Genomic DNA, 17,115 nt, shown 5'->3' with positions numbered 1-17,115 from the left:
ACCAAAGGTGCTTCAGGAGGTTGCGCCACAGTTGCACCTGCCGCTACAAAGCAGTCTAAACATGCTGCAGGACGATTAATGACTAAGAGTTAGCATCACTGACTAAACTCAAAACAAAGATACGGTCAGAAACACTGGTGTTGTTTTATTGTGTAGTCAGTTTTTCACGTGTAACTTCCTGTTTTATTTTGTATTTACCTCTCCCTCTTGTTTCTGATCGGCTCACTTTCTGTCTTGGTGTGTTTTGTAATTGTTTGCCCGCCTTAATTAATCTACACCTGTTGAGTATATATCGTCTGTGTTCATCTCCGTACCCTCATGTCGTGATATTACTGCCGGTTGTTCCTGTGTATCGTACCTTTTTTATTTGTGGTTTTACCTGTATCCTGCCTCTAACTGTCCTGCATTTGGGTCCTATTTTATTGGAATCTCCGGTTTTTACAGATACATTTCCAGCACCATAAATCTGAGCTGATGTATCTGCAGGCATTGCTCCTTCTGTTTGTGTCAAAATATATAAAAATACTACACAGTTTGTCCATCATCCATTTGACTGACCTTTCAACCTGATGCTGTTACTTCCTTGTACAGAAAAAGTGAAGCAAGTACTTTGGAACCGATTGGTTCATTCTTGTCACATGACCTGTGGTGCACTTGAAAAAGTTAAGATTCTTCTATCTCGGTGCGGCGTAAATGTGCCAGAACAAACAGGGACATCAAGTAATTAATAATAAGTCCGTCAGTAAGGTCCAACACTGATTTTGGGTGAGTAGGTCTATCTCACAGTTCCAGTTCAACCTAAAGGTGTTGGTGGGTGGTGGGTTTAGTTCAGGACTGCAAAAAGGAGGACACACTCACCAGTGGAAGAGGCCCAGTCCTTCCTGAGAGTATTCAATAATTTTCACTCGTTCTACAGACTCTCCAACTCCAACATCTTTCTTCTCCAAACCGCTGACTGTTCCCTGGAACCGACATCAGTACTCGAGGAAACTCCTGGAGGTGTTGGAGAATCACTAAAGTTTTCTATGAAGACGCAAGTGGATTTATTGTTGTTGGGCAACGATTGGCGTATTGTTTCTTTGATGTGAAGTAGTTTAGCCAACAGTAACACGTGTTTGTCTTTACTCTGTATTGGTAATATTTTTGACCAGTCCTTTTATTGGGATATTGTCATGTTGAAACAGGAAAGGTCTAAAAGGTCTAAAATATCATTGTATACTGCATGAAGCATCCCCACATCCTTCTGGCAGTACAGTAAAAGCAGGCAGAGGTTTGAAATAACAAAAAGTCACAGATTTAAGGAACTGGTGGTTTTCTGAAGTATTTCCAAGATGTCATGCAGACCTTTGGGTGTGTTTGAAATACAGCGGACTGTTTTAGTGATGGTCAAACCCTCAAAGTGGAATCTATCATCAGTGCTTGACTGTTCTTCTCCATCCTGGTGTAACGCTGATAAGGTCACCCTGTGAAATGACTCTATGAATCAGAGTTCCTCTCCTGTGGAGGTAAACTGTTTACACGGATCAGTTTGCTTATCTGGGACTCGACACGACATCGTGCTGGTATGTGGAGACTCAGTTCAATTGAGACCTGCAAAACACTTCGATGTAATACTTGGCAACCAGGATGAAAATATTCTACACAACCTGTAAACAGACCGTCTCTATTTACAGACCTCATACTCACTGATTACTCACTGTTCAGTGATGAAGGTCAAGTTACTTCAGAAACATCAACAAAATGTTAATATGAGTTCAGTTTATCCAAAAAACATTGACGTTTCTCTCACTTTTTCTAAAACTTTGAATTAAACAGACATTAAACTTTAACTGAATGTTTTGGACAGAAGATCAATTATTTTTTAAGTCCTTTAGAAACTACAATAGTGATTAACCATGAACCTAAACTCTAACCTCAGCTTAGGACTGAAACAATGAATGGCAACATCCAGCTGAATCCCAATTAAACAAAAATAACTTATTATGTAGATATAATTGTTAGTTATTTGTTGTTTTCATATCATACTCCCATTCCTCCACCTTCCTGAAAGCTGAATACCAACTTTATGTTTCACATACTGATCACCTATTCAAATTGGGCTCAAACCATTGTACTTTGGTTAAATGTAGTAAAGTAAATCATTTATAGGGAGCTTTCTACAGTGTATATCTGTATCTCATGATTCATCCATCAGCTTTAACTTTGGCCTACAAGTATTGTTGTAAAAGGAAAAAGACTGTTTGGCTACAACAAAAGAGGGAATAACAAAATCATGAAATCCAATCTAAAGACTTCAACTTGAACTTAATTTTTGTCCCCAGAGGGCAGTTGGTTTTACAGCAGGGTAAAGGACAATACATAAAAGAAATATACAGATATAATACACTACAGAAGGTAAAGAGTCTTAATGTTAGTTGGAGCAAGTACAATTCTTTGGGGATCTCATGAGAGAATTGATGAACTCCAGACAGAAAGATCTCCTGTTAAAGGTCCAGACACAATGATTCTTATATTCAGCTGATTATACACTAATGAAAACGTACCTTTATTATATTACATTTCTGACAATAGATCCTCTTCAATGTTACACACTGGACCTGAACCGCTCTTTAATTTGTCTTTAAAACCAGAATTAGCTGACTGTGACGCTGTGGTGGACTTATAGAAGAGTTTACTGATTCCTCTAAATGACCTACATCAACAAACAAGACCATCATCATCTGATCTGAAACCAGCTGCATTCTCGGGCTCGTCTTGGATTTAGGTTTTTACCCACCGACTCCACCAGTGACTGTTCCAGTTCACCGATCTGACCGTCAGAAAGAGGACAGTTCTGTGGTTTTGACACGTGGGAGATTTTGGCGTCCTCCCTGAAATAACTATTAATAACAGGCAGCTGTAACGTGGTTGCTACCGCTTCCCTGCCAGGATTCTCTCTGGCTGAGTCACGGCCCTCTTTCATCCAGACCCGCAGCCTTAGGGAACTTTGGCCTCATTCAGATCCAATAGCCTATAACCTGCTCCTTTGTCAGAACCCCCATCCTGACCCCCGACCCAATATCAGCCCGACCAGCTGTCGATTTCGTCATCGTTTGTTTGTTAGCTGGACGGACTCAATGAGAATGAAGCTGTCAATCAAAGTTAGGCCCCTAGAAGCATACCCCTGCTTATGTTCTGTTTGGACTCTAAATGGGACCGATCAGTTCCTTAAATGAACATCATGCTGTATGGGAAGATGACTGAACTAGAGACTGAGACCAGAAAAACTGTTTACTGAGGGAATAAATAAACTGAGAAGTCAGAAGTCATTTCTCCATGTGTGATATCAGTGTTTGATTTGAAAAAATCTAATACAAATTTTTAATATTTAATTATATATTATTGTTATTTGGGTTGTGTTAAAAATGGAAATTAATTTAATGATCTGTTCTGGCCACATTTTAGACTCATTAATGGGTTTAAGTTTAATGAAAACTGTATTTGGAAAAATGCCTGAAGCCTTGGAAATTTATTGATTTCTAATGCAACTTTAGATATTTCTATCAATGTTTTTGAGTTCAAATATCTTCATTTTGGGTTTTTTCCAATAAATTATTGATATTTGGCATTGTTTCAGATTAAATCAACATATATTTCTCTCACCTTCTGGACACCCCATGAATATTTATTTCTATATCCTGATTTTGGCGATCTGGTTGTCGTTGTTTATGTTTAGGATGAAGAAAACCCCATTTCCACCATATATGAGAAGCTGCATTACTTATTCTTTTACTGTAGAATTAGATTCCTTCTCGGAATCAGACTGTTATTCTTTTAGATTTACCTTCCAGCTCTCGGTACGAGGTCATTTCAGTACATGATGAAAAGCATCTTGCAGGAGCTGAAACTTTCATAGGTAAGATAGGTAATCCATCATGGGGAACATTTCATCGCCTTTATTTTCTTGTCAAAGTTGAGCTTTCATCACTCACAAATGTGCTTTTGTGGTGCATCCAGTTAAAATTTGAGCCTGATCTGCCAAAAGGTTTTATATTAACGGGCCACGTTGTTGGAAAATCGTACGAAGAAGAGAAACAATAAGCAGATATGAAAGTTGTGGGAAGGATGATGAAGAATTCGGTTAAACATCTGTCCTTAGAAACATCTGGTTTCCTAGGATTGTTGTTTAATTTATTGGCATCCATTGTATTCCTCCTCCCAGGTAAAAGATGCGATCCAGGAACTGCACCGTGGAGGGTCCAGATGACGGACACATCCAGCCCACTAAAGCTTTCATAAAGCAGGAAGACGAGAACACGCCGGAGCTCTCCAAGAGGAAGATGAAAGTGCAGCGAGAGGAGAAGGACGGGAGGACGGCGGTGTCTGGAACCACAAAGAAACCTCAGAAACCTTCAGCAGGAAGCAGGAAGGCAGGTCTGCCGGATCTGTCGAAGAAAGACATGCTTCAACTGCTGGGAGTCATGGAAGGAGAAATTCAGGTACGCATCAATTTCAGATGACATGTAGTTGTTGATGTTTATGAAGAGCGGTCTATGAGCTGTTAGCAGCTCCACCGAGAGGTAAAACCATCAGATTCAGCTCGTCTTCAGCTGAAAAACAGCTTTTACAACCAATATTTACATTTATCATTAGGCGGCGACCTCTAGTGGCTGTAGGAGTTATGACGGGAGCAAAGTAGAAAGTCAGCTAACGACTACGTATCAGAAAGAGCAGCAAACTCCACATAGAGAGGAGGTTGGGGTGGATGGACCCAAAAGTGAAACTAAAAGTCAACATTGACTTCTTTTAACTTACATACTTCACTCACATGATAATGTATAACTTAATTAATCAGTTAAAGTACAAACATGTCTTAAGGTCATAAAAACTTGGATGAGCTGCAATTTTTTGATGTTAAACTAAAAAACTGTTAAAGTTCTTGTACTTGGCCCCAAACGCCTCTGTCGGCTAGTAGGATGTGCCGCTGATGTGTTCAAAGTTTATTTCTCTTCCAGTTTAAGAGTTTTGTCTTTTTAGCGATTGTTAAGGCGACAGAGTGGGTCGTTCATATTTCAGTGGCAGTTCAGCTGTGGAAGGATCTAACAGACATACAGATGGAGAGACTGGAGTGCTGTGGATAGTGTGTGTGATGTTTGTCCAGAGTGTTTGAATGGGTGGGCAGAGCCACATAGCAGGAAGCTAATCATCAGTAGTGTTTAATGAGCAGTGTGTGTGTCGTTCTCTGTGAGTCCTATTGTGTGTGATATATGTTGGGTAAGGTAAACTGCGTCCAGGAGTTGATATCGATGGTAACAACGAAACCTTTTTCCCAGTCTGGGAGAGAATTATCTGTGAGTGACTGAGTTCAAGATGGACCAGTGGGGGCGTTTGCAGGTTGTTACTTGACGCCAGTTCTTCCTCTTAAGCAGAGTTTCAGTTGTGAGCAAGAAGCTGTTACCACCGATATCATGTTTCTGTATCTGTAAGTATCTGCGTATTAGTGTATGTGTGTATCTGTGTGAGCGAGCTACGATCAGATTTATGTTCCAAATGTGTGATTCTTTGAAAACAACTCATCAGAAACATCATCATCACATCAGAAACTGATAGAGTAGACGTTGAGTCCTGATCAATAACTAATGCTCACTGCTGCTCTGTCACAGTTCTTGTTATTGATTGAGATAACGAAGGATTTGACAGCGTGGTTGCCATGCCAACCGAAGACAAAGCAGGACTAGTTACTGTCTTGTTCAGAAACACCCAGTTAATCTTGATCCTCTTTAAAACCATGAATCCAGAGAGTTTGTGCTCGGTGCTGCCGGGCTGCAGTCTGTTAATGGTTCTCTAATGGAGGCACATTTATAAAGGCGTCTCCAGAGAGGCCTCACCCTCCGTTTCCATCTGCTCGGGCGTGTTAAATATTTTCCATTAGCGATGAGACAAAAAAAATACTCACATTTCACACAGGAAGAGCTGCATCCAAATGTTGAAAACAGACTCACAATAATTTTTATCATCATGTGTTTTTATGGAAAATATATAAATCTATAAACACAATATTTAACAGAAAAGACATCACAGCACAGTTAAATTAATGATAATTTACTTTTCTTCTGTAGAAAAACTTGAATCTTTAAGTTTTGGAAGATAAATAAATAACTATTGACTAGGAGCTTTTTTCTTCCCTCTCTCTGAACTCACAGTATCGTAAACCATAGCGCCCCCTGCTGGATAAACTTTACAGTGACACCAAAATATTAATACAAACATTTCTTCTGCATTTTATCCTGTAAAAAAAACAGTTTTCATATCAATGTATGTTGGATATATACAACGATACATTGGCTGGGCTCTGATAATAATGATAATAAGATATTTGTACAATCGTGATCTCTGGGAACCTGCGAGAGGAGAAAACTCTGGAGAAGAAGGAAGTTATTAAAGGTCAGGTATCGAGGATTGGTGAGAGGTGAAAGTATGTTAGAGCCCGTAAATGGGTTCATGAATGAAATTATAGCCACTTTTATCTTTTATAAAATGACAGGAGACTGTGGGCCAATTAATAGGCAGTTAGATAAAACCAGGTAAATAAAAACATTACAAATAAAAACACATCAGATATTTCCATATATATAATACTGCATTTAAAAGGTGCAGCTGCATTGTAGTTGTAAAAGCTTTGTTTATATTTGTTTATACAACATTAAACTGATTAAAATGAGCATAAATCAATATGCAGCCATTATTATTGAATGTTTGATCGTTGGACTGAAGGTTTGTGTGCAAGGACACTGAAGAACAATCTGAAGAATGAATATAAAGTTCAGTGAGGAACAGAGAGTGAATCTGTGTCACTGTGCAGAACGTGTACAGTGAAACAGGAAACAGCTCCCTCTGCTGCTGGGAAGCTGCACTCAGTCATGTGATATTGGAGATGAGGTAATCCACGTTCAGATGATGTCAGCTGACGTCTGAGAATTTAAATTCTCTCTGACCTGGTTGTGTCTGTTTCAGTCCACATTCAGGAGGCGTGAGTGTGAATCCTGTTTTATACGGATTATAAGATATGAGAGTTGGAGTCACTGGAGTTTGATGATGTTTCACATTTGATTCTGGTCATGAGACGAAAGATTGAGTCAGAAATGTGGGTTTGTGAACTCGGAGGGCACCTGGTGAGCTTTCTGCTGGGTGTTTGAGTTCACTGTAAAAACACATAGAGAGCTGGAGCGCCAAACAATACTGTAAAATAACAGATAATAACTGACTTGTAAAAATACAGTAATTTTCTGTTATTAAAATACAGTTTTTAGCTTTAATTTGACATAAAATCTTGTCTTTTTAATGTTTAATTAAAGATATTTATAGTGTAAAACCAATGCAATGGATCTAATAACAATCCAGGTGAACTCTGCTATTAATCAATCACATCTTGACGACTTACATTATAGCAGCAGACGAGGGTGCTGTTATTATTGGATTGTTTTAATTTTAATGTGATGTTAAAAGATTTATAAACTGTAATGAAAAGTCCATTAAATCTGTGAATATTAGCAGTAATTTATACAGTTTAGCACTGATAAGAAACTGTAATTTGGACAGTTTACCATGCCCTGTAACACCTGATAGAACAAAAGCTTTTATTCAACGTTTTCTGTTTGTTCCAAACTAATCCATGTAAAATTACAGAACAAACATCATCACACCAACAGGCAAACGGCCATCAATATCATCATTTCTCTTCTTTTGTAGACAGAAACTGAATTCTAATGATACATAAATGACAATAAATGATTAATAATATAATTCAGGTGGTTTCAGTTCCACCAACAGTGTTTGGATATTTAACTTATTTATCCCGATCACTCATTAAACCCTCCGCTGTGTCTCCTCAGGCCAGAGAGGACATCATAGGCCTGCTGAAGTCGGACAGAACCAGACCAGAGACTCTGGAGGCTCACTATGGCTCAGCTGTGCCCAGCAGACCCCTGCAGGCCCTGCAGAGAGACGCTCTGCTCACCCGCAGCAGCAACAGCACCGAGGACGTGTACGAGAAACCAATGGCCGAGGTTAGACACAGACATACTGAATACACTGACAGTGGGGGGGTCGATGGTTTCACTGCTTCATAAAGACAGAATATTATCTATAAATATAGATATTTATTCCCAGGGAACTTTCAAGAATGTGATTAGGAAATTACAGAGCAGCAGTGGTCTAATATAACATAATATAATGTAATATAACATAATGTAATATAATATAAAAGAGGTTACAGAGGTCATTGTCACAGATGATGGATGGAGTAGAAATATTTAAACTTTTATTTCGGGGGTGCGTTTACAGCAATAGCGTTTGCTATAAGACTGTGGGAACTCTGTGAACTCGTCTGAATGAAGCTCGTAATGGTTGCAGACAGACTCTTTGTTGCACATCACCACCGTAGCTAAAGGCCGGCTGCAGGCGGGCTGACGCTGACAATGAGTGTTGACGTGTTTCCCCATCAGTTGGACCGGCTGGAGGACAAACAGAAGGAGACGTACAGACGGATGCTGGAGCAGCTGCTGCTGGCGGAGAAATGTCACCGACGCACCGTCATGGAGCTCGACAACGAGAAACACAAACACACCGACTTCATGAACAAGAGCGACGAGTTCACCAACCTGCTGGAGCAGGAGAGAGAGAGGTGGGTGAGAGAGAGAGAGAGGGGGAGAGTGACACAAGTGTGTGAACCCTTTGCTTGGTAGAGACAAAACTAGAGCTAAAAAAACATAGATTTTATAAAATAATAATGTTTACAGCTTCCAGTTTCTGACCTCTGCACCGAGAGAGTGAACGTGATGAACGGACCTCCGTACCTGTATGATGTATGTACAGCGGAGGAGGAATCCTGATGTCGATCTGAGCGACTTTAAGTGCGTCAGACTCGACTTCCTGCTGGAAACAAGTCAGGACGAAGCTGCTGAGATCACACACAGAGCTGGAAGACGAGCACAATGCTCGACCCTCATGCTCGACTGAAAATTCATCGACCATCAAACAACATTAGAGGATGTTTATTTTTGTGTGGCAGCAGACGTCAGATAAGATCCATCGAGGTTCTGGATGATGGTTCTGATAGAATCATCACTGATAGCTTTATACTCTGAGCTGTGTGGACTTTATATGATCACAGCATCTTTCTCACTATTCTGATGGAGGTCTTTGAGAAAAATTTATTTGTTGAAACAAAGGTTATGTTACATTTAAATACAATTTCATTCGTTTTCCTTTCCTAAACGGAACTGATGTGCAGGTTGAAACAAACCAACCAGATGAGGAAGACGACACATCTGCTCCTGATGCTCCGTAAACCTCCACATTCAGATCCTGCTGTCTGTATTGTGGTCGCCCCTCGGCTCTCTCTCTCCATCTGATAACATTCCTGTTGGCTGCAGCCAGCAGATTCACTGCAGGTGATATCATGAGTGAGCACAGAGACGGTGACATCATTCCCTACAGAGACGTCTGCTGGACGATTAAACAACCGTAAATACAACAGAAACCTGCTGCGTAAAGTACCGTTAGTGAGTTATACTTGTAAAGATTTCTGTTTCACTACAGAACATTTTAACAGACAATGATACATGCGGCAGAAAGATGTTTAGAGTCAATCGTTTTCTACAAAGTGAAAGTAAAGTAAGTTTAAGTGTCTTTAGTTGACACACAAACATACAAGCTTTATTTTGAAAGCTTAACGGGACGTATGTATTACTGCTATTTTGACCAGAAGTTGCAGACGTTACATATTTATTGTTGCTAACTTTATTGGGGAGTCCAGAAGTGATGTTACAGCGTCAGACTTTGAAGTCGAGGGCCAATGACCGAGCAGTCGTTATTCATGTGAAAATTTATCTTCTTCACCAGCGAGTCTCTGACGGCATCTGTCTGCTGTCTGATCCTTTTTTTAGTGTTCTCACTTTATCTTACACCTTTCACATATAAGTGCTCATGTCATAAAAACACATAAAAATACTGATTGTTGCTGTTTTAAGGAGACACTGGTGTGGTCCTTTAATTCAAAGTTAACTCACTGACTGTAGGAAACGTTCAGTTTGAACATTTACACGTTATACTGATGAACAGAATTCAAGTGGCAATAAAAAGTAGTATTCAGACTTTAGGAGACAGGGTTGCAACAGGACACAGCTCTGTCTTACAGGATGGTGACTTTAAGTGCTCGGCCACCCGGAGGCCCCCTGGTCCCGGTCTGACAGGGTTTGTGTGGTTCGAGGACTTTAACCAGTAAACCATGTCTGTCTTCAGAAAAATGTAGGTTTGATTCTCTATAATTTCACAGCGGTGGATAATTCTGATTCATGTTCAAATGCAGCCTGAAAAAAAAAAATCCCATTTTTATCCTCCGAACAGTCAACAACCGATGTGCCTCCTCGGTATCGGAACGTTCTCATTGACTCGTCTGTTCAGAATGTTAATAAGGATGCTAATTTTGCCACTATAATTAGCTGCAGATCAGCATCTCCGGGTCTGATGTGTTTGCTGTGGGCTCAGTTTTATGAGCGTTTGGGGCCTCTGGCAGGCTTCTGTCAGCACTGAGGCTATGAATAGATCCGAACAGAGAGAGGCTTTCTGCAGAGCCATCGTACGAGGTTATAATGATCTGTCCTCGAGGCAGAGAGCTGTGTGTCGGAGGGATAAGGGAAGATTGTCGTGGCTAAACTGCAGGATTTTTATATTAAATTGGTGTTAATTAGTTTTAATCACAGACAGTTCATCCAGCAGGACGTCTACCTGAAGATCACTGTAGGGAGAGGAGATGCTTCTGATGCTGTAAAAGACATCACAGACTTTCTCTGAGCAGTGGATAACAATGTCAGTCGGTCAGTGATAGATGATTGATTGTCAAAAGTGTTGGGCCGTGATCATGGTCCCGAATTGGTGGATTGTTGTAGAAAGTGTGAACCTATCGTAACGTTGTAGAGTCCCGTTGTAGAGTCCCGTTGTAAAGCCTTAAGTCCGAGTTTATTGCTGTCGGCATGTCAGTTTTTTGCAGTGACGTACAGCGAGTTGAGGTGCTCAGGGGCGGGGCTTAGACCATAAGTGGGCAGGACTTATCAGAAGTTGTTAATTTAAGTCTGTAACTGATATGAATTGATCAGAATTTTATTAGAAAACTATTTACAGAACAAGTTTTTAGAACAAACGTATGGACACCTTGTACTGTGACACATTATCTGCACCGGATACTCGTTTCAGTACTCACTCAACCCTATTTTTTTTCCAGTGGACACCTTTTAACTTCTCCAACAAAAGGCATCAAGTTGTTATCATTTGTTTTATTGCTGATTTTTTCAAAACCACAACCCTGGTTGTCACTGGAGGTTAATGAAAGATGTCTTAGAGGCTTTTATCCAGTAAGAGCTGAGACATGTGTGCAACAGAAGATCTTCCCCCAGCCAACAAAAGTGTGAGTATCCAAGCCACAAAACTACGGCAGTTAATGTAGTGCTCAAGCATCCGGGTGATATTTATGTACAACATGTATTTGGAGTAATGAAGAGCAGCGATAGAAAGCCTCTGCAGCTGTAAGCTCTTTGCAGCACTCATATTTGGCTCATTTAGGGAGGCTCTGCAATGCAAACCACAGGCCTCCTCTGCTGTCTGAAGCTATGATCTCACACACATACAATCCAGCCACTATGGAGAATTTATATCCATGTCTTCTCCCTTTGCACGACACCGGGGGGGATTATAATGAGAAAGGCTGTGTAAGTCTGGCATTGTCCTCTCCAAAACAAAAACTCTTGCCTTGCATCGTTGCCACGTTTCTATGGAGACACTGCTGGCTGCAAGATGGACAGGTCGGGTCGAACTGGAGCAACATTTTAGGGTAAAAAGAGCTTAAAAGAGGCTTTGTGTGTTATGTCATACCTGCTGCAAAGTCATCCCTCCTCCCCAGAGAGAGAGAGAGAGAGAGAGAGAGAGAGAGAGCAAAACAGGGAGAAAGAGGATGAGGAGCTCGCTGGAAGCCTTCCTCCTTGGTGTCCAAACAAGGGCAGGGCCTCTTTGACCATATATGGACGGGAGGATGACATCAGCAGCCAGTGGAGCGGTGGCGTTCGGCACAATGTTCACCTTTCTCATTGTGCACTGTTGACATGTTTGGAATGTGATGGCTGATTCCCGGCGGAGTCTGCGGGCCCCTCCTTCCTTTCTTCCCTCTCTGACCCCATGAGAGACTCAGCAGCAGTTTGGCTCCCGCTCAGCTTTAAAAACACTCTCAGATATGGATCAACCTGCCCGGCAACCCGACTGGTTGGTGAGTTGAAACAGAACTTCGAGGGGAGAAGTTTTTCACGCAGGAGGAGAAAAGATGTGATGGTCTGGATTTGAGGAGACCTGTTTATGCATTTGCAGGGTGTGATGTGACTCCCGCTGAGATTAGTTAAACATCTACCAACCAACAGGACATTAACTCTGGCAGGTTGAACTCTCAGGACTGTTGGCAGCTCTGCAGTGACTCTTTATCGCAGTGGTTTGGTTTGTTGATGCAAGTTTAAGTCTGTGAAAGCGTAAAAATCATCTCGTCTCTGAAGATTATCCAGGTAGAGTAGTCAGAACTTTATTTACGTAGCACCTTTCATACAAACATGCGGCACAAAGAGCTTCACAACACACATTAAACATATTAAAACATTAATAAATAACATTTTGCAACAATAAAATGTCATACATTCATACACATACATCATTTTATTTTATTTATGTTTTATTATATCTTTTACTATTTATCTACCTAGTCTTATGTTCCTGTCATTTCCTCTTCTTAATAAAGTTTCTTTTCCTTCATTTAATAATGTTATTAGCATTGTTTTCTGTACTTTCAATAGTAAAAGTCTTTGATTTGTTCTTTTGTTTGGGGTATTTGTTGGGTAATGTCTTGTTGTTGTAATATCTCACTCGATATGTCTACCATTGTTCTGTGCTGCTGTTGTTTTACACTCTGCAAGAAACAATAAAATGTTAAATATCAATAAATAAAAGTCAATAAAAAACATACCAAGGGCAGTGGTTCCCAATCGCCACTAGGGGGTGCTAGAGCTCTGAGGATTAACTATTTTCAAATATATATACAGTAGGCCTACATCTCAGCATTTCATTCCTTCCTGTGAAGAAAACAATTTTTTTTTAATTTTCATTATTATTTAGCAGCAACTTAACAAATTAAAATAACAGAATTAATAGAACATTAAGAAGAAAACACAATTAAAACCATTAAGAACCGTTGGTTTAGGGGCATAAAAACAAAACAACATGTTGGTGTAAAATCAATTCAGGATTGGTGTCATCTGCATTGAAACAAAGTTAACACCCACTCATTCGTATTTTCTTCTGTTTGTTTTTTAGACTCAAAAGGTTGTTGGAGCAGGAAAAGGCCTACCAGGCTCGTAAGGACAAGGACCACAGCAGGAGGCTGGAGAAGGTCAGAGCGGAGCTGGTTAGGCTCAAGTCCTTTGCCCTGATGTTGGTAGACGAGCGGCAGCTGCACATCGAGCAGATCGACCAACAGAGCCAGAAGGTCCAGGACCTGACTCAGAAGCTGCAGGAGAAAGAGCAACGCTTGGCGGCGGTCACTGACACCGTTAAGGAGGACGACCAGAAAGTCCTCAAGCTAGAGGCTGAGCTGGAGCATAGAGCAGCCAAGTTTGCACAGGAACACGAGGAGATGACCACCAAACTGGCCAACGAGGAGTCCCAAAGCCGCCAGCTTAGACTGAAGCTGGCTGGATTGGCGCACAAGATTGAAGAGCTGGAGGAGAGCAACAAGATGCTGCATAAATCAGAGGAGGACCTGCAGGAGCTGAGAGAGAAGATCAGCAAAGGGGAGTGCGGGAATTCGTCTCTCATGACTGAGCTGGAGAATCTGCGGAAGAGAGTGCTGGAAATGGAGGGCAAGGATGAGGAGATCATCAAAACAGAGACTCAGTGCCGGGAGCTGAGGAAAAAGCTCCAGAATGAGGAGAACCACAGCAAGGAGCTGCGGTTGGAGGTGGACAAACTGCAGAAGAGAATGGTTGAGCTGGAAAAACTGGAGGGTGCTTTTAATAGGAGCAAAACCGAGTGTTCTCAGCTTCATACAAACCTCGAAAAAGAGAAACGTGTCGTGAAAGATCTGGCTGGTGAGCTGGAGACAGTGAAAACCCGGTTGAAAGAACTAGAGAGCTCAGAGTCAAAGTTTGAAAAGGCAGAAATGGTCCTCAAAGATGATCTTATGAAGTTGAAGTCCTTTACGGTTATACTGGTAGATGAGAGGAAAAATATGGCGGAGAGACTTAAACAGGAGGAACAGAAAAGTGATGACTTAAGTAACATGTTCAAAGCAGAGCAGGGCAAGGTTACGGAAGTCACAGAGAAGCTGATTGAGGAGAGCAAAAAACTTCTCAAATACAAATCCGAAATGGAGGTCAAAGTGACGACTCTCGTCAAAGAGAAAGATGAGTTAAAAACTAAACTTGCAAGTGAAGAGGAAAATTGTAGGGAGCTGAATACCAAGATAAGTGGTATGAAAATAAGAATGGACAGACTTGATGAGTCAGAGAAGGAAATGCACAGAAGGTGGGCCAACAGGGACAATCACAGAAATCCAGACGATGACAACAAAGTAAAAGAGCTCACGCTGGAAATTGAAAGACTTAAAAGCAGACTCAAACAACTTGAGGTGGTAGAAGGAGATTTGATGAAAACAGAGGATGAGTATGATCTACTGGAGAAAAAATACAGAACGGAGCAGGACAAAGCGAATGCCCTTTCCAAGCTGCTGGAGGAAATGAAAAGCCAGATCGCAAGAAACAAAGCGATAGAGAAAGGCGAGGTCATGAGTCCAGAGGCGGAGCTCAGAGTCCGCTGCAAGATGGAGGAGGCTAAAACCAGAGAGCTGCAGGTGGACGTCCAGGCCCTGAAAGAGAAAATCCATGAACTGATGAACAAGGAGGACCAACTCTCCCAGCTGCAGGTGGATTATTCTGTCCTCCAGCAGAGGTTAATGGAAGAGGAGGAGAAGAAGAAGAGCATGAGCCATGAAGTCTCCAACCTCACCAAGGAGCTGGAAGCCACCAAGCGCTACAGTCGTGCCTTGAGGCCGAGTATGAACGGTAGGAGGATGGCCAATGTCGCGGTTACCTCCACTGCAGTGCAGACAGATGTGATGGCCAGTGAGCCTGCTGAGGATGAGACTGCGGCCGGGTTCATCCGGAAATCAGTTCTTGAGGAAAACCACTTAATGAGCAACCTCAGACAACGGGGTCTTAAAAAGCCAACAGTTCTTGAACGATACCCTCCGGCATCAGCAGAACTCGGGGCAGGAAAATCCTGGATACCCTGGATGAAAAAGAAGGAGGCCATCACTCTTACTCAGACCACTCCCGAGAAGACCAACGGGGCGTCCTTGCTCCATCCGCCTGACATGACCATGTCCCAAAAGCCAGGACAGCCACTGCGCATCCGAGTGACCCCAGATCACGAGAACAGCACTGCCACCTTGGAGATCACCAGCCCTCGAGCTGAGGATTTCTTCTCCAGCACCACCATCATCCCGACTCTCGGCCTTCAGAAACCTCGCATCACAATCTTGCCCAAGCCCACAACAGTGACCTCAAAGAGCAATACCCATGAACCGATGGGAGGTCTTGATCGCGCCAAATCTCCGGTCACGATAACCACCATCTCCAGAGCCAAGAGTCCAGACAAGGCCAACGGCTCCAACAACCTTCAGTCGCCAGTGTCCATCATCACAGTCAGTACCACTCCTGTGGCTGAAGCATGTGCGTCACCTGAACCTCACAACGTCACCACGGGCCGCACAGTGATCAAGGTGACCCCAGAGAAGCAACCTGTGCCAGCTCCTTACAGGAAATTTAACGGCAAAAGCAACATAATCACAACAGAGGACAACAAGATCCACATCCACTTGGGTCCACAGTTCAAGAGGCCCTCCGAGGGCTGTGGTAGTTCAGTGGTGACCCTTGGTCTGAGCTCAGAAAGCAGCAAGGAAATGCAAACAGGAACGGTGCTCCGCTCCCCACGCCAATCTTCAGTGGGGAAGACAACTCCGAGCAAAATGACAAGCAGCATAACAATCACACCCATCACCTCGGCATCCTCCAGGCCGACACAGTCAGTGGTGAGAGCCTTGTTTGGTGTCCTCTTTGTCCTTCTATCGTCACTTTATTCTGCCAAAAATATCTGAATCATGTCTAATCTTTTACGTTGCAGTTGCTTCTGAAATGTTTCAAAATGAAATCAGGTGGTGTGTGCTGCCTAGATAGCACTCTCTCCAGGTATAAAACAGTGAATTTATAAACGTATGCTTTCACTGATATGAACTAACATTGGAATGATCTGACATGCATTAGATCCCACATCCCAGTGACGCCTTTCTGAGGCTCTTATATAGACAAACACAAATCTACCAACTGACAAATTCACTCCTTTTAACCAAACACAGGCAAGAAGTGACCACATTGGATGTTTTGCACTTTAAGAAGTTAAATGTACAAATAAGAAGCCTTGTTCAAACATAATATTACCAAACTTGATATCAATTAATATTCAAGAGGGCCAACACTAGTTAACCAACACGCACTTGTGTAAACAGACCTAGTAAGCATTGATTTGATGAGCACCGAGTCAAGTGTCTAGCCCTGATTCAGGACCATAAGTACCTTGGACATTACAGTCAAACCGACTGGAAGGTTGGCAATCTGTGAAAAAAGGACGTCAATGCAAATTGCTGAGCAGCATCGTGCTGCAAGACACCAATGAAAACAAACCTATGAATATTATATTACAATAGATTCTCCTCTATGTTATACACTGGACCTTTAACTTTAATCAAAGAGACGTTTCTGAGGCAGTCGTGCTGTTTTGTTACTGCACGTGCCTGGCATTGTTTTTTTTTACCTCTCTACAAGATCTTCCCAATGAGTCTGTCTGCTCTCCAAACTACGTTTCATCAGGAGTCATTTATAACAGTATTAATAACAAGCACATCAAAAGGGCACACAGCCTACTGCTGTTAGAAACTGACTTTAGTTAGCAGATAATGATCCTGATCAGCCAGCGTCAGTAATCAATACCAAC

General features: G+C 41.9%; 1 protein-coding gene across 3 annotated transcripts in view; it reads left to right on the top strand.

Annotated features, from left to right (window-relative positions):
* Window positions 1-4,179: 4,179 nt before the first annotated feature.
* The window catches only part of LOC118340549 (filamin-A-interacting protein 1-like), a 21,072-nt gene continuing 8,136 nt past the window's right edge, over window positions 4,180-17,115 (top strand). For 2 of the 3 annotated variants that reach the window (XM_035678602.1, XM_035678600.1), the window contains exons 1-4: window positions 4,180-4,478; window positions 7,872-8,045; window positions 8,484-8,662; window positions 13,384-16,156. In XM_035678602.1, coding sequence (XP_035534495.1) covers window positions 4,209-4,478; window positions 7,872-8,045; window positions 8,484-8,662; window positions 13,384-16,156 — 3,396 coding nt within the window. In that variant the 5' untranslated portion in view covers window positions 4,180-4,208. Of the gene's footprint in view, window positions 4,479-7,871; window positions 8,046-8,483; window positions 8,663-13,383; window positions 16,157-16,248; window positions 16,314-17,115 lie in introns of all 3 variants that reach the window. The other variant, XM_035678601.1, reaches the window with a different exon arrangement.

This window comes from Morone saxatilis, unplaced genomic scaffold, assembly GCF_004916995.1.
Source record: "Morone saxatilis isolate NCDOM2014 unplaced genomic scaffold, NCSU_SB_2.0 Contig7, whole genome shotgun sequence".
Taxonomy (NCBI): Eukaryota; Metazoa; Chordata; class Actinopteri; family Moronidae; genus Morone; species Morone saxatilis.
Note: the sequence above shows the minus strand (reverse complement) of the source record. Positions and strands in the feature narration are given on the sequence as shown.